Source organism: Podarcis erhardii (genome assembly GCF_964252035.2).
Source record: "Podarcis erhardii genome assembly, chromosome: 7".
Taxonomy (NCBI): domain Eukaryota; kingdom Metazoa; phylum Chordata; class Lepidosauria; order Squamata; family Lacertidae; genus Podarcis; species Podarcis erhardii.
The window spans coordinates 5,143,196-5,161,734 of NC_138511.1; the positions used below are offsets into that span (position 1 = coordinate 5,143,196).

At 44.8% G+C, this 18,539-nt stretch overlaps 1 protein-coding gene and 1 long non-coding RNA gene across 3 annotated transcripts in view; one reads left to right on the forward strand and one right to left on the reverse strand.

The window, feature by feature from the left end:
• Window positions 1-15,814, reverse strand: part of GPAT2 (glycerol-3-phosphate acyltransferase 2, mitochondrial) — a 282,276-nt gene extending 266,462 nt beyond the window's left edge. For both annotated transcript variants that reach the window (XM_081870014.1, XM_081870007.1), the window contains exon 1: window positions 15,764-15,814. In XM_081870014.1, coding sequence (XP_081726140.1) covers window positions 15,764-15,799 — 36 coding nt within the window. In that variant the 5' untranslated portion in view covers window positions 15,800-15,814. The remainder of the gene's footprint in view (window positions 1-15,763) is intronic.
• LOC309346631 lies at window positions 4,531-5,275 on the forward strand. The gene is made up of 2 exons (XR_014158710.1): window positions 4,531-4,714; window positions 5,086-5,275. It is a non-coding gene; the product is annotated as an uncharacterized lncRNA (long non-coding RNA).
• Window positions 15,815-18,539: the final 2,725 nt, after the last annotated feature.

The following is an 18,539-nucleotide window of genomic DNA, read 5'->3' on the forward strand; positions in this document are numbered from 1 at the left end:
CAATATTCTCCCTCATCCTTCCTTCCCTTTCGCCTTGAAAAGCTGTGAATGGACTCATGCAGAAGACAAGTTGGCAAGTTGCAAAATTCAGGGAGAGCAGAAGTATTCTTAAAAATGACCACTATTTTGAATTATGGGAGAGAGACCCAAGGAGGGCACAACACATGCAGACATAATTGCTAAAATGGTTTGTTAAGCTTGCTTTATTTACTTATCTTTGGAAAAAATACAGTTCACTTTAGCCATTACTGCAGGAACCCAAAACATAAGATTATGAAAACACATACCACAGAAGGAAAATGAAATCAATAAATCATTTATTAAAAGTAAGCATTTTATATCACATATGTATGACATTCAGAATTGTTTTTGCTTATGTATTTAAAAAGCTACTACCATTAAGCATTATTACCTTAACCTACACACGAACACACAATTATCTAATGGAGAACCATATAGGTAGGGAGACAGGAGAAGCATAACCTGGCTTCTCTTCAGATCGTATAAAGACAGGAGAAGAAACATAACAATGAATGTCAATGGCTACCATCATCACCACAGTAAAACAGAAGTCAATGGAATACATATTTCAGCGCATCTTATCTAATGGTATATCCAAAGCAATGACAACAAACAGAGGAATTATAAGGAATTATTGTTAGGGATTTTCTGGGTTCAAAAACATGGTTGTTAATGTTGTCAAACTGGGGCGGGGGGGGGGTTTATCATACAAGATTGCTAGGGTTCATATGGAAATTGACCAGGTCGCTTGAGCTACCTTTCAAGAGCTTGGAATCAAGTTTGTTTATTGTGACGTTCTGTACCAGTCCTACTTACATGTCACATGAAAAAGAGGACAAAAAAGGATACATATGCATAAAAATCACATATGATTATGCATGGATTCAAATTTACTGTTATTTAAAAATAATTTTGCATGGTGGGTAAGTGTGACCAATTGCCCTGTCTGCTGTCCAGGTGCTTTTGATGGACAATTTCAAGGTCACTGCTCTCCCTTCTTATGATTCTTTAGACTGGACTTAGATTGGACAGCCCTTCAGATGGCCAGCCAAATGTTTGCAGAGTGAGAAATTGAAAAGAATTGACTGATGCTGTCACGAAAGGTTACCACAGGGATGGGGGACCACAGGGATGGGGAACATACTATGTATGTTCTTAAACTCCAACTCCCATCATCCCTGAACATTTGACTTGTTAGCAGGTGCTGATGGGAGTTGGCATCCAATGACAGAAGGGCCACAGGTTTCTTATCCCTGGCTTAGATGACATACCAGACAGGAAGCAAGACAACAGCTTTATTGTCTCTCTCCTGCAATAACAACAGATTCAAGGAACTCCCCAATCCAGTCAGATACATCTATGTCTAGGGCCAGCTGGGCTGCGTATTCACTAGACATTTAAAGCAGAAGGAAGAGCTTGTGACCTTAACAAACTATTTGGGGGTGGGGGGGAGAGTCATTTGCTTTAAATGTATAGTGCACACACAGCCCTAGTGACACTATCCAAATCTACATTGGGAAGTTCTCCGGTGCAAAGCCCACTGAAATCAGAAGGGAAGCTGCTTCCATTTCAACAAAGCTTGTGCAGGAAAATTTCCCAGGGGATTGTGCCCGATCTTAACTGGCAATTTCCTTATGGATCTCCTCAGGCCCTTCCAAATTGCAATACTTCTGAGAAGGAAGGCCTGCAACAACAAGAAATAAAGCCTTCTGCTCCATTTGCAGCCAGGTCTGGTGGTGCCCTAAGAAGCCAAGAACTCTGAGGTAAAGTGAAGCATCCTAATGCCCTTCATCAATAGTGTACCCCTTTGGTTGTCATAAAGGGATGCGGGTGGCGCTGTGGTCTAAACCACAGAGCCTAGGGCTTGCTGATCAGAAGGTCGGTGGTTCGAATCCCTGCGACGGGGTGAGCTCCTGTTGCTCGATCCCTGCTCCTGCCAACCTAGCAGTTCAAAAGCACACAGTGCAAATAGATAAATAGGTACCGCTCCGGCGGGAAGGTAAATGGTGTTTCCGTGCGCTGCTCTGGTTTTGCCAGAAGTGGCTTAGTCATGCTGGCCACATGTCTGCGGACAAATGCCGGCTCCCTCGGCCAGTAAAGCAAGATGAGCGCCGCAACCCCAGAGTCGTCCGCAACTGGACCTAACGGTCAGGGGTACCTTGGTTACCGTAGTTACCAGAGCCCTTTTGTAAGTGGGGAGGGGGCCATCTTCTGGGGGAGACAGAAGGGCTGTAGTGCAAGGACAAGTTCAGCTGACAGAGCGGAAAGTGGGAGCAAGAGAGGAAGCAGAAGGGAGAGGATTAGAGATAAATACACCAGCAAATCCCTCCCATAATCGGATAACAAACTTCCTCTGCGCTTAACATGCCTTTTCTTTTGACCACACAGTCCCCGGCTGAAATTCACTGATACAGACACACAGACTGCAGAAGTGCCTACAGCTGCAACCACAATCATGCAGTTGTGAGCACCCTATTCAGAGACACACACAGCTCCAGGGTTGGACTAGATGAGTCTTGGGCCATTTCCAACTCTTAAGATTCTGTGACTCTACCACTCCAGTCAGTTTCTGTTTATAGAATTGTTGGTGATGAGGTGCCTCAAGCAGCAAAAATACATGGTGCTGGTCTTGTTCTTTTCATTGGGGAAGAGAGGGTTTTCCCTCCAGCAGTGAGAAATAACATATCTTTTGTGCAGAAGCCCACAAAGCACTTTTGTTCATCGTTTCAGGTGTTCCTGATCTAGAAGCAATATTCTCTCTGGCAGTCCTTTAAGTCTGAACCTTCAGCATTTCTCCCTTTAATTCTATGTTTTTTAACATACAACACAGAATCATAGTATCATGGAATCATAGGGTAAGAAGGGCCCCTAGGGTCATCTAGTCCAACCCCCTGCAATGCAGGAATCTATCTCTGCTAAAGCACCCATGACAGATGGCCATCCAACCTCTGCTTAAAAACCTCAAAGAAAGGAGAGTCCACCACCTCTCATGGAAGTCTGTTCCAGGGCCAAACAGCTCTTACTGCAAAAAAAAAAAAAAAAAAAAAAAAAACACTTCCAAATGTTTAGTTCTTGTAACTTGAAGCCATTGGTTTGAGTCCTACCCTCCAGAGCAGGAGAAAACAAGAAAACATGGCAGGGAGGGGCCTGAAAGTCTGTAGGAAGTTTTGAAGGGAAGGTTTAATATCGTTTAAGAAATGCTGAGAGTGCTTACGATCAATCAGACTTAATTACAGAGTCACACTTGTTAAAACAAAAGGAAACACCATCACACAATTTCTAACAATATTAGTTAAGATATGAAATAAATATTCAAAATTCCTGAGATACTTGAATGATGTAGATGAAGGTTGTTGGGGTCTTTTTAAGGAGAAAGGGGGTTTCGAAGGTTTTGTAAAATAGCCTCTCTGGAGTACAGGCACCTTTCTCAAGCTGGTAGAACCTGCAAGATCCTTCCCCAATATACTGTCCTCCAGATGTTAGTGACTACAATTCCTGTCTATCTCAGACAATGCTGCCATGTGCTGCTGGTGAATTTTGTTTTCTAAAACATCGGGAAGAAACCAATCTGGGAAAGCCTGACACACACCAGTGTCTTCAGGGGGGTGAAAAGGGGCCAAATAGCACTGAACAGGTCTCAGCCAAACCAGTTTGGGAGTCCAGGATGATGGTTTCACAACTGCCACGCCCAATTTCTCCTCACCTAGTAGCTACGTGTCCTTTCGGTACTTAATGCAACCAGGAAGAGTTTCACCTCCTTCAGGTGAATTATAGGGAGAGCTCTGGCAGTGGCTTTGTACAGAATAATGTTTAGCTCTTCTCAAAGTGAACAGCTAGAAAAGAATATATCTAGCAAAATATATGGCCACTAGTAGACCCTTGTGGTGGGATGCTAAAGAGAAAGTAGACCCCAGTGGAGTAAAGTTTTTAAGCTATTTCTCACTCCATAATTCTAACCAAGGGGTAGGCAAATGTCCTCCAAATGTTGTTGGACTACAGCTCCCATCAGCTCTAACCATTGGCCATGCTGGCTGGGGCTGGTGGGAGTTCAACAACATCCAAGGGCTAAAGGTTCCCCAACCCTGTCCTAATCTAAGGAGGGTGACTCAGGGCAGTTCCCAAACAAAAATTGAGAATATAGGTAATGAGCTATCATGGAAAATGACTCTGAAGTGGGTCAGCAGAAGTTTGTCTAAGGGACCCAGCAGAAGAAGACTTGATTTCAAGCCAGGAGTTCAGAGCAGAAGCAGCACCTCTACGTGGTGTAGAGCCAGTGTGGTGTAGTGGTTAAGAGCAGTGGACTTGTAATCTGGGGAACCAGGTTCGAGTCTCCGCTCCTCCACATGCAGCTGCTGGGTGACCTCCGGCTAGTCACACTTCTCTGAAGTCTCTCAGCCCCGCTCACCTCACAGAGTGTTTGTTGTGGGGGAGGAAGGGAAAGGAGAATGTTAGCCACTTTGAGACTCCTTAAAGGGAGTGAAAGGCGGGATATCAAATCCAAACTCTTCTTCTTCCACGTTCACACCTACCACCAAAGAACCTTCCTCCACTGGACTCTTTTGGCAGACCTGGCAGAAGATGCCCCTAAAGGCCCCTCAGCAAGGCCAGAGTGAATGGATCTAGTTTCTAGTGTGCAACATTATGTCACCTCAAAGTGCAAGATGTGGACTGAGCAGCAATGCAGCCAATATAGGTAAAGGTAAAGGTACCCCTGCCCGTACGGGCCAGTCGTGTCCAACTCTAGGGTTGTGCGCCCATCTCACTTAAGAGGCCGGGGGTCAGCGCTGTCCGCAGACACTTCCAGGTCACATGGCCAGCGTGACGAAGCTGCTCTTGTGAGCCAGCACCAGCGCAGCACACGGAAACGCCGTTTACCTTCCCGCTGTAAAGCGGTACCTATTTATCTACTTGCACTTAGGGGTGCTTTTGAACTGCTAGGTGGGCAGGAGCTGGGACCAAAAGACGGGAGCTCACCCTGCCGCGGGGATTCGAACCGCCGACCATGCAATCGGCAAGTCCTAGGCACTGAGGTTTTACCCACAGCGCCACCCGCAGCCAATATAGACCAAATCAATCATATAGCCACTTCTCCATGCTAGAGATGGCGGGACAATTTCATGCCAGTGGCATTGTCATGCCTAATTCATACTTCCCTAAACAATAAGTGAATGAAAAATGCATCTATCCTTCAAAATTCAGACTTCTCCAAATTTTGTAATGCAATTTTCCAACAAAAAACATGTTCAAAAACAAATTAGGTTAAAAGGTGCATAAAATGCATATATTTGTGACTATAACATACAAAAATGCATTACAGGGGATATTGCAAAATGTGTATATTAGGCAAAATTGCATACAAAATTATGAATATTTGGGGATTAATATGCTAGCAGAGTGACTTTACAAATAAATAAATAATTCACAGACTGAAGGAGAAATGTGGCAAACTGAATCGAAAACAGCTTCATCCATCCTGCCCATCATCAGTTCTCAGTATCTTAGAGCTAGGATAATCTGGAGCTGCTGAGATAGGTACGCTTACTGAGCTTATTTTTAAGGAAAGTATTGCCTTTTAACTTAAAAAAATATTTCTGCACTGATTTATTTCAAATTAGAAAGGGTTCAGTAAAATAAATCAATGAACAATTAACAACTGCCAGTAGCCAGGCGGCCTGGCTTCCTGTCCTTCAATTCAAGTCCATGGGTAAGGTAAAGGTAAAGGACCCCTGGGCAATTAAGTCCAGTCAAATTTGCATGAGGGGAAACTGATCACTAACCCCACTGGTTTATCACCCACTATTGCATCATGCAACACAAAACCTCCAGATAAAAACCTGGCAAGCCAAAGATCTACACCAGGTTTCCTCCACCTCAGCCCTCCAGATGTTTTGAGACTACAATTCCCATCATCCCTGAGCACTGGTCCTGCTAACTAGGGATCATGGGAGTTGTAGGCCAAAAACATCTGGAGGGCCAAGGTTGAGGAAGCCTGATCTACAGTGACTCAAAGACTTCTACAAAAACAACAAACCCACACCAGCACAAAAAATGCAAGACAAACTAGGGGACACCCAAATACCTTGGCTAACACACCATCAACTTTTTAAACAATCCAGCAGTAAAATCAGCAGCCACTAGGCCCCTGACCACCTTCAAAAACGTTCTCCTGACAATAGAGGGACATGGCAAAGGGATGGTATCCACAATATACAAAATACTGCTCCAAAATCCCACAAACCCCCTTGACGCAATCAAAGAACAATGGGAGCATGACATGGGCTATGAAATGAACCCCACCCAATGGACTAGAATAATAATAATTAATAATAATAATTTATTATTTATAGCCTGCTCATCTGTTGCCAGCCACTCTGGGCAATTCCCAACATAATATTAAAATAAAATAAATAAAATAAAACCTCAAACATTAAAAACTTCCCTAAACAGGGCTGCCTTCAGATGTCTTCTAAAAGTCAGGTAGTTGTTTATTTCCTTGACATCTGATGGGAGGGCTTTCCACAGGGCGGACGGCCCTCTGCCTGGTCTTGACCTCCCTTTAAGTCCATCTCAGCCAAAAGCAGGGAACTCACTCTGAAAACCACCTACAGTTGGTACTTAACATCATGGAAACTGATGCTGATTTGCCCAGGAACTTCACCAAGATGTTGGAGAGGCTGCACCTCCACATGTGTGGAGGGGGTTGGACTCGATGGCCCTTGTGGTCTCTTCCAACTCTATGATTCTGTTCTATTCTATGATTCTATGAATGCTCTAAAATCCAACCCTTCTGGAGAGCAGACCTACAAGAGATATGCAAAATAACTAAACAGGTATTAGAACTCATCCCAGATCTGGTCCTACTGAACATCTTCCAAGATCATAACGACCACTCACATTATTCAGAGCTTATAACTCACCTACTCTCAGCAGCCAGAAGACTCATATCCATACACTAGAGAGACCTGTCAGGAGTAAACATGGCCCAATGGTCTCAAATTGTATGGGAAACGGCCTTACTAGAAAAGCTAACCAATAACCTGAAACTGACACTGGGACAAATAGAAGAGGACGCCTTCACCCCAGTATGGCTCCCCTATATCACATACACAGCCCAACAAGACAACATCAAGAATCCACCGACAGCATATGAATCAATCTGGCTTTCCTGACCAAACAAGCCCTCCCCCCACTCACAAATGCAGCCAACTACAGACAACCAGCCACAACCTGGACTCCCCCAATCCCTCTCACTACCAAGGAAATATAATAAGCAAATAGAAAGAGAAGCTACCCAGTTGACAAAACCCCACACATACACTATACAAAGCCTCGCCACCCCACCTCTTTTCTCTCCCCTCTTCTTCCCCAACCTTATACTGTACTCAACACTAATGTCTCACAACAAATGTATGGTAACTGATGTGTAAGAAAGACTGCACAACCTAAAAAAAGAGAGAAGGCATGTACTTTTGTAAACCAAGAAAATCTTTAATAAAAAAAACTAAAAAAAAAGTGGGGAAAACTTTCAAGAAGTTGGAGGGCAGAATTCAGCACAGGACTTCTGCAAACAATAGATACGGGAAGTGGAGGAGGAAATTGGTGCAGATGAATGGAGGTGGGGGGGCAGGGGAATGGAAGTGTGACCTTTGAACTGAACTGGTAGCCAGCCTAAGGCAACCTGCTGAACTCATGGCTGTAGCAAGATCTGAACCAGGGACTTCCCAGCTCACACTTTTAGCCACTGTATGACATCACAAGCTCTGGTATAAAATTCCTATTCACCTGAGGGGATTAAAAGAATAAAATAAAATGCATAGTACAGTCTTAAAATATGTTTCAATGGTAGGAGGGTTAGATGAGTATTGCTAAGTGGTTTACACCACAAACAGCCTTGCCAAAGTCAACGCATCCAACCGTTTTGATCATGTATGAGCCAAAGTTATTTATGAGGTTATAAAGGGATCACTCACACTGTACTGGATCACATATTGCATTGAACTATGGTTTAGCAAGATGTGCATGAGCACATGAGAGCCTGTGAGCCTTGAGCTGACACTCTCCCTTCTCTTAATCCTGTATAGCTGGGAGGAGAGTTTTTGCAGCCTTGTAACAATTCTCTACAACACTGGCCTTCAACTGGTGGGTCACTGATTTTGAGACGAAGTCCTGATTTCTTAGTTTTCCCTGAATGTGCCACTTTTCCTTAAAAGGTAAAGGACCCCTGACAAATAAGTCCAGTCGCGGATGACTCTGGGGTTGCGGCACTCATCTCGCTTTACTGGCTGAGGGAGCCGACATTTGTCCGCAGACAGTTTTTCCGGGTCATATGGCCAGCATGACTAAGCCACTTCTGGTGAAACCAGAGGAGCACACGGAAACGCTGTTTACCTTCCCGCCGGAGTGGTACCTATTTATCTACTCACACTTTGATGTGCTTTCGAACTGCTAGGTTGGCAGGAGCCAGGATAGAACAACGGGAGCTCACCCCGTCGCGGGGATTCGAACCACCAACCTTCCAATTGGCAAGCCCTAGGCTCCTTAGGATGTCTTTATTTTCATTGAAGAAATTTTGGAGGGTATGGAGTTATCCGATCCCCGAGCTGTCTGAAGGCAATCCTGTACAGTATAGGGAAGTTTTTAAAATGTTTAGTGTTTTATTATGTTTTTATATATGTTGGAAGCTGCCTCGGGTGGCTGGGGCAACCCAGTAAGATGTGTGGAGTATAAATAGTAAAATTATCTTTATGGAATGGTAAATCCCTATTTTCATCGGAGAAATGTTGGACGGTATGAGATTAAGAAACGTTTGGGTCATAGGTGGGTCCTGGGTCTGAAATGGTTGAAGATACTTGCTCTCCAGAGTTCCAGATAGGAGCCTTTTCAGGTTGTGCCTGGAGAAGCTGCCGATTGAATCTCTATGTGCAAAAGCGGATGCATTACCTTTGAGATATGGTCCTTCCCTAAAACATACTTCACTTTCCTTGGATCTTGGTCTGTTGTGCCTTCAGCAATGAACAGAATTTGGTTATCTCCCCCCCCCTTTTTTTTTTTTAAATCAACCAACAACACTTCTTTCCTGGCATAATTGTGTGGCTTGTGTGTTTGGGTGGTTCTGGGTGGTGAATTTTAACACCATATTTTTCTCAACCAACCACTCTACTTTTCTGGCATAATTTCTTTTGCTTTGGGCACAGAATATCAGGGTTTTTGTGTGCATGTAAAGGATTTGTGCTTTGTCTGTACAAATGAGATCAGGTTCATTATTTGCTCTGAGGCAATAATCAAGAGCATAGGGAATGCTCCAGTGAGGCTGCTGGGGTGAAGACTGCATTCCTTTGGGACTTTGGCTTTTTAACAGAGGAAGTGAAGAGCGTCATGAGTCGTGGAAATTGAGGGCACAGCGTCATTAACTTAGGTTAGAAACCAGTCAAGACTTTCTGGTTGACACCCCAAAATCTTGTTAAAAATGCCCTGTGCTCTTTAATGACTACAGCCACTCGTGATTTCAGTGGAGCGTTTCACCTCCAAACGTCACACCCACACTCAGCAGAGAATAGTTCAGCTAGCTCCCTGGTTTAGTTAGTCCAAAAAGGCTTTACAGTAGAATTCCTCTCCCAAATTGACCCAACCAATGTACAAAGATACCATTTCAAATTTCTAAGAGTGGGGAGATTTCAGGAAAGGTGTGCTAAGAAGCTGCAGGCTCCCAATTCAGTAGCAGACTTAACTGCAGGGAGAATCTCAGGGTTGCTTGTCGCTTGGAAATCCTAAGCATAGCTTTGGGGGACTAAGCAGAGGCACCTGGGGCTGTCGCTGGCCGTGTTGGTCCAGGGACACTATCCGTGAGACCATGATGCTACAATCCATGTTTAACGAGAACAAAACCTAATTTCTTATTTGGTGCTCTAGTTGGCATGCTGTACCTAATTTCTGCCTATTATCAAAGCCTGCCATTTGGATGGTGGAACATCTGCTTTAATAATTCATAACAATATTAGCCTGGTTCCAGATTTAATAGTTTTACAAGTATGTATTGAGTTTCAAAATATACATATGCATCATCATCAATACTTTATTGTGGTCCAAAGACCCATAAACCATAAACCATAAAACAATTTCAAAACTAGATACAGTTAAAACGACCAGACACAGATGGTAGAACCAAGGCAGTCATTTTGTTTTATCTAGGGCATAATTTGACCTGTCTTCCAAAATATATTTAATATGGGAAGCTTCAGATTTTCCAGCAAATTTTCCAGTAAGGGTTTGATCAGTTGATCCCTTGCTTGCTCATATTACCCACAATGCAGTAGGATATGCTTCATACAATCAATGTCATGGGAACATAAACAAAGCCTATTCTGATAAGGGATGCCTCTCAGTCTGCCATTTAGAACTTCCGAGGGAAATATATTTAGTCTGGCTTTGGTAAATAAATGCCGATAGGTAGGTACAAACAAATCCCTAAGGTTTTAGGATATATATGCAAAATTCACACATATATAAAAAATAAGAGGGACCTGCAGGCTGCAGCAAAATCCTGCAGTGTTGGTCTCCTCTTCAGAATTCCAGCCCTTTCCTAGGATATTCCATTCCATTTCCCCAGTGGCGTAGCGTGGGTTGTCAGCACCCGGGGCAAGGCAAGTGATTTGCGCCCCCTAACCCGTGGATTTGCGCCCCCTAACCCGTGGATTTGCCCTAACCCCAGAAGTTGCGGCCGGCCCCCCCTGCACCCCCCACGCTACGCCACTGCATTCCCCCTTGTTTTCTGTCCTCTAGCCTATTATCCAAATTTCATGCCCACTAAGTATACTCAGACTGCATTGGGCTGTTTGGAGGGTTCCCTCCTTAGGATTCCCCCCTAAGATGCTTTGGTACTTTTGCAAACTTTAGGGTTTTCCCAAAGTGAGCTGATACCCCTCCCTCAATGCATGAGTAGCACCATTTTAGCTGTGTTGGGATTTAAACTCAGATAATGAATTTGCTATTTATATACAGTATAGCAGTTTTGGGGAACCTGAGGCTGGAGGCCAAATGTGTCCGCCAGGCTTCTATGTCAGGCCTTCAATATGCTGCCCAGGGCACACACACATCACTGGTGTGGTTTGGACCCTTCTGTAGTGATGTTACCTGGGTGGAATGTGTCCTTGAACCATGACACAACACATCTGAAGGCAGCGGGTGGGTGCGATGTCTGGTGCTATTTCCTTGTTCAAAACCCGTGACATTGTGTTTCTGACCTCAGCCTGCTATTGACCTGGTTGTGGGGGGCAGGGGATTGCCCAAAACTCTGCCCAATAATTGAATCCTGGAGCAAGCAGGGCCAGCTCAAGACATTTTGCTGCCTGAAGTGAAGGACAAAATGGCGTCCTCTCCCAAGGTTCATGCAGAGTAGAGTGGTAGTTGACTCTTACTCCAATACTGGTGAAAGGACCGTATCTTTCGCTGCGCTTGAGGGCAGCAGGCTAGCATGGGGAGCACAGGGCAGGCAGCTTTTGCCATCTGAGGCAACTGCCTCACTTCACCTCATCACAGAGCTGGCCCTGAGAGCAAGGCACATAGGCAGGCATGTTGCTGCATGGGTGTGCTTATTTTTGATAGCACCTTTTCAGATACCATACTCAAGGTAGCAGATACCATACACTTTGGGTGACTTTGAATTCCCACCACATGAAAACCACAGTGCTACTACTGCTTAAACCATCACCATAGTCTCTTTGAATATGTCTAGAGTGAAGCTTAATTAAAAGGAAGCTAACTCTACATACACTTATGCAAAATCAATTATTGCTTCCCAGCCAGTGGACTCCTCCCGCTCATGAGTTTCCTAAGGTGCTATTTACTCCCACTTACAAATCATTAATTCAAGCCTTTGAATCTGGATCTGCTGCAATGCTGACAAGACGCTTTGTCCACTTCCCCATGGCTTGACACACTTGGCCATCTTCTCCCTGTGTTTATAGTTCCACAGTCAGCTGCCTCTGCACGTGAAAGAGATCCTATCTTTCTCAGCCTCTTGAATTGATTAATAGTATTATAAGTGGGATTTGACAAGGCTCAGTAGCAAAGACTTAATCCAGTTTCAATATACTGCAAGCACTGCAAAGCCGTCTTTGCTCATCAGGAACACAGTCTGCTGGGAAGCTGTCCTATATGCAAGCCTCACTGAAATGAATGGAAGTGGCACGATAGATCTCCCGTTTTTGTTTTTGTTCTATCAGAAAAGGCAATCAAATTAATTTTGAGTGATGTGTTGTCCACCCTAATTCTTTTATCTTCATGCTCTGATCGAGTAAAAGCATTAGACAAAATCCACTTTTGAACCATTTAAACCAGCTCCCAAAGAAAGGTGATAATGTCAACATTAAAATTGAATAACCAGGAGGGGGCATTATGGCCTGTCCACTCACTCATCTTGTGTCTTTTTGGACCTCTGCTCTTCAGAAGAACCAACATCTCTGGGTTACAGCTATTTTTAAGTAGCCTCAGGAAATGCTCTTAAAATGTACTGGAGTGGTAGCCCTTTAACTTTGCACAAAAGAGGTATCTGGATTTTATTCAAATGTATATTGTTTATTACCCATGTCCACTTCTTCACATTTCATATACAGTGGTACCTCGGGTTACATACGCTTCAGGTTACAGACTCTGCTAACCCAGAAATAGTACCTCGGGTTTAGAACTTTGCTTCAGGATGAGAACAGAAATCGTGTGGTGGCGGCAGCGGGAGGCCTCATTAGCTAAAATGGTACCACAGGTTAAGAACTGTTTCAGGTTAAAAATGGACCTCCAGAATGAATTAAGTTCTTAACCCGAGGTACCACTGTATAGCTTGACACCCTGCTGTTACCAAATTTCATTAGTTTACTAAACACAAATCGAATTTATTCAGACCGTACTATAAGCACAAGGTGTGTGTGTGTGTGTGTGTGTGTGTGTGTGTGTGTGTGTTTACTCACCCAGAGAAGCCCACTGCTTCCATGCTGCGCCCGGCTTGCAGTGTTGGGCAGCTGTGTGAGGGAACTGTCTCCGCTCCCTCACATGCCAGATCCCTGTGTTAGAGAGGGACGCTGCCACCACCTCTCTGTCTCTTCTGCCCCTGGGTCACATCACGCTTGACCCGGGGGTGCAGCTGTGGCCGGCTGGCGGCTGCACCCTTCCCCTCCCTCTCAGCTGGCCCAGGGGTGGCCCTAAGGAGAAGGAGCTTCTGCAGCTGCTGCGCCAGCTCCAAAGGCCGGGCCCAGATGTGGCTTCCCCTGTTGTGGGGGTGGCTGGTTGTGCCCCCCAAAAAAACAAGTGCCCAGGGCAACGGCCCCCTCAGCCCCTCCCACACTACGCCATTGTTTCAGCTTCCATCCCCAAGTGCAACAAAGCACAGATCCACATGCAATTCTCTTTGTTCACGTTCACGTCATCTCTTGTTCACCTTGGTCCTCCTCTTCTACCCTTTCTTCCACTTTAACTTTACGGTTTCCCAACTCTCATCACTGAGGCTGGGGCCAACCTTTTTTGTCTGAATAGTGCTGTGTACATCAATGGCACTACGGTACGTTTTTCAATGATAGTAGTGAAATGCTGGCTTATGAACACCTGGTATCACAGTACAATGGTACCTCAGGTTACATACGCTTCAGGTTACAGACTCCGCTAACCCAGAAATAGTGCTTCAGGTTAAGAACTTTGCTTCAGGATGAGAACAGAAATTGTGCTCTGGCAGTGCAGCAGCAGCAGAAGGCCCCATTAGCTAAAGTGGTGCTTCAGGTTAAGAACAGTTTCAGGTTAAGAACAGACCTCCGGAACGAATTAAGTTCTTAACCTGAGGTACCACTGTACTCAGTTCATTTCTTCACAGCTGAAGAAAAAAAGGAGTTGGAACCGTATTCTCTTCTTCACCATGAAAATATCAAGATCATCTTCATAATGTGAAAACTTTGATTGCAACAGCTTAATCCTGTAATGCCCACCCTCATTAATTTGTGGGGGAGGGATTAACACTAATCCTGGAGAGCAGAACATGTCAGACTGCAACTCCCATCATCTTTGACCCTGGGCCATGCTGGGCTGGCCAGAACCACTGGAAAGCACAAGGTTCTCCAGTCCTGTGCTAGTCAGTTTTCTGTTCTGCTCCAATTAAGCACCAATTTACTGTTATTTTTAATGAAGTAATTTAATATTAAGTCAAAATGTTTTGCATGAACTAAAGCACATAACTTCATTTTGTAAGTCCTTGGCTCCAGATTATCCAGCTCTGCAGGTATAAAGAATGATTTATTCAACAGATTACAATTAGTATCACCCTTGATTAGCCTTGGAATTAAAATACTTCATTACCTTTGTGAAACTGGATTTCACCGCCCAGCTTCTTTCTAAATACAGAAACATTTGTTGTATGCATGTATAAATAAACAGGTAAGTTTCAGGGCTAATATTTCAGGTTACCAATGGTACAATCAACTCCAGCAGTTCCCACAGGTGAAGAGATGTTATTTTCTGTACATACACCAGATTATTTGGCAGCTGCTATGACAGGGCTAAGGACCCCCCCCCCCCCGCAGCATTACAGCAGTAAATCCAATGCATGCCCAACAGTAAGGTAAGGTAAAGGTAAAGGGACCCGAGACCATTAGGTCCAGTCGTGGCCGACTCTGGGGTTGCGGCGATCATCTCCCTTTACTGGCCGATGGAGCCGGTGTACAGCTTCCGGGTCATGTGGCCAGCATAACTAAGCTCCTTCTGGCGAACCAGAGCAGCGCACGGAAACGCCGTTTACCTTCCCGCCAGAGCGGTACCTATTTATCTACTTGCACTTTGATGTGCTTTCGAACTGCTAGGTTGGCAGGAGCAGGGACCGAGCAACGGGAGCTCACCCCGTCGCGGGGATTCGAACCACAAGGCAGAAAGCATAAAAATTGTAGCTGTCATTGAAACAAGAGATGTCAGAGCAACACCAGCATGATGGTGGTGGGTAGGGTTGCCAGGCAGTTTTTTAAAAATCAGAAAACTGTCTGGGTTGTTTTGGGTTGGTCAGGGCTAGGGAGTCCCAGCTCCGGGTGTCCTGCCAGCTGATTGTTGGGGCTGAAGAGGAGATAAACTGAAATTGCAGAGCTTTGAAAAACTAAAAGACAAAGTGCGAGATTGGCTTCACTATTATCAAATAATGGAGGCATACAAATTGGACAAGAAAACTGACTTCCAGGTGGAAAAATCAAACAGAACTGTTAGATCCCAAAACTAAGATTCTGTCAAGAATGTATAACTTGCTGTTGAAATGGAACACTCAGGACGAAATGGTGAAATCTGCTATGATAAAATGGGCACAAGATGTGGGACACAACATTATGCTGGCTGACTGGGAACAGTTATGGACCACAGGTATGAAGTTTACGGCATGTAATGCCTTAAGAGAGAATATTATGAAAATGATATACAGGTGGTACATGACACCAGTCAAGCTCGCAAAAATATATCATTTGCCCGATAATAAATGCTGGAAATGTAAAGAGACTGAAGGTACATTCTTTCACCTTTGGTGGACGTGCCCAAGGATTAAGGCTTTCTGGGAGATGATCTATAATGAAATGAAAAAGGTATTTAGATATACCTTCCTGAAGAAACCAGAGGCCTTTCTCCTGGGCATGGTTGGCCAATTGGTGTTAAAGAAGGATAGAACTTTTTTTATGTATGCCACAACAGCAGCAAGAATACTCATCGCGAAGTATTGGAAGACACAAGATTTACCCACCTGGGAAGAATGGCAGATGAAGGTGGCGGAATACATGGAACTGGCGGAAATGACTGGCAGAATCTGAGACCTGGGAGAAGAGTTGGTAGAAGAAGATTGGAAGAAATTTAAAGACTATTTACAGAAATATTGTAAAATTAAGGAATGTTAGAAGGATGCTGGAATGAAGTTATGTGGCTTTAGCAGTAATGTTATAAAGGAGTATTTAAAGATGGATTGTTAACAGGTGAGAATGTAAAGTTATAATATATTAAGATAAACTATTAGGATAAAAGCAAAAATGGAAAGGATTTGCTGAAATAATTAATTGAACTAGAATACAAAAAAGGGAGGTGCAAGGAGGTCAGGGAAACTAGTAAATGAAAGTTAAGATATGGAAAGGTTGATCTGTTTTTAATTGTTTTTTATCTTTTTGTGTTTTGTATTTTTCTCTTCTTTTTCTTTTCTTTTTTATTATTGTAACTTTTTTGAAATCTTAATAAATATTGTTTTTTTAAAAAAAGATTGTTGGGGCTGAAGAGAGTGAGCAGGGCAGGGAGCGGGTGAGGAGCCAAGGGCGGGTGCGCGGGACAGGGTCGGGTCCGCTGCGCTGCTCCTGCTACATTGCAGCCTCCCTCCTGCCTGCCTGCCTGCCACCAGTCCATCCCTCTGTCCCTCTCCCTTCCTCCATGCCTGGCACACCCCACAGTGGCGGCTCCCGGCCTGGTTCTGGCTCTGGCGGCAGCGGGTCCTAGGTGGCACACAGAACAGTCAGCAGCATGCAGGGTAAGGGAGCATGCCACAGAAGCGGCAACCAGAGGAGGGCAACCAAAATGGTCAAAGGCCTGGAAACGATGCCTTATGAGGAACGGCTAAGGGAGCTGGGCATGTTTAGCCTGGAGAAGAGGAGGTTAAGGGGTGATATGATAGCCATGTTCAAATATATAAAAGGATGTCACATAGAGGAGGGAGAAAGGTTGTTTTCTGCTGCTCCAGAGAAGCGGACACGGAGCAATGGTTCCAAACTACAAGAAAGAAGATTCCACCTAAACATTAGGAAGAACTTCCTGACAGTAAGAGCTGTTTGACAGTGGGATTTGCTGCCAAGGAGTGTGGTGGAGTCTCCTTCTTTGGAGGTCTTGAAGCAGAGGCTTGACAACCATATGTCAGGAGTGCTCTGATGGTGTTTCCTGCTTGGCAGGGGGTTGGACTCGATGGCCCTTGGGGTCTCTTCCAACTCTACGATTCTATGATTCTATGATTCTAGGCCCAAAGCAACATTCCCGGAGTTTGTAGGCTGCACTTTACTTCCACCCCAGCACATGCTCCCCGCCTTCTCCCTGCACAAGCCCCCTGAATGACTGCGGGGACAGGAGGGAGCACCCAGGCTGGGCAGAGCAGGAGGACCAAGGCTCTCTGGAGACTGAGAAGCCTCAGAGGCCGCGGAGGAGGCCTTCTCAAGACGCCTGGAGTTCTAGAGTAAAGCCAGGAAGACTTGCTTCGACACTTTCTAGTGTGGGGATTTGGTGGGAGGGGGTGTGGTATGTATTGAAGGAGATGAGGAAAGCGGGGTAGGGGCTGGGTGCTCTGTGTGTGAATAGGTGCCTGGGGCATGTGTTATGGGCAACAGCACAAATAGGGGTGCAAGATCGTTCTGTGCCAGCGCTGCAGCTCCAGCATGCTTCTGCCTGGCACTGCCACCCTCACCTGTCCTCTTTTTTGCTTTTCAAAGTATGTCAGCCCTAGTGCTGGGTATGTGGAGCAGTTTAGGGTCATGAATTTTTAAATATGTTTTCCAAACCTCTAAGCCCCTGGCTCTAGAAGTCTGGCAAAAGCAGGCAGAGGAGGCGTCTTGAAGATTCTGGGCTTGTGTGTTCTGCTCCAGAATCAGCCCCTCCCTTCAGTGTTCCATTAAGTTTCAATTAATAGGAACCACCTATCTACCTCTTCTTGTTTCTTGCCTCAGATTTGCCTCATGTTGTTCTATTTAGTTTCTCTAATTATGTTATTTCATTACACTTTTCTTTATTATTAAAGCTTAGTTTACATTTTCATGATCCACTTAGGAAAGCTGTCGAATGTCCTCAACTGCGTGAGTGAAGGGATATTCCCAGTTTGCCAGAAGGATTTATTTTGTTAATCACCCCCACCTCCACAACACATAAAGCCTGCCCTCCCCTAAAAAAATGCTAGCTGTGCCCATGAACATGGTCCTGATTAATATTGAGCCTTTGGTAGCATTTCAGTTATAAGCTGCTAGGGAGGCTAATATTGACTCAAAAACAAGGGATAGACAGGTAGGCATTCCAGATAACAGACCTGGTAAGAATAAACTGTAGGGGGCCCAGAGAGAGATGCTTTCTCTAGACATCTGTCCTCTTTTTGGCTACAAGTGAGTTGTGCATGGACAAGTAGGCTACAAAGCCACTTTAGAGATCTAACTGCTAAGTTGCAATAGAGCCGGAGAAGGCAACATGGTACCCTCCAGATTTTGCTGGATTCCAACTCCCATCAACCCCAGCCAGCATGGTCAAGGGTCATGGATGATGGGAACTGTAGTCCAACAACATATAGAGCTTGTCAAGTGTCTACTCCTGCCCTAAAGCAATCACTAGAGAAAGCCTGTATCAGGCACACAGACCCTGCCCCCCTACCATGACACCAAAGGAGGATTGCTTGTTCTGCATACACCACCAGAGTAAGCACTGAAAGCTCCAGTTGGAGAGAGCCCTCAGTAAAAAATTCTGGTGGGATTCCATTTGTGAGTCCTAGTGGATTTATCTGGTGGCAGAAATAG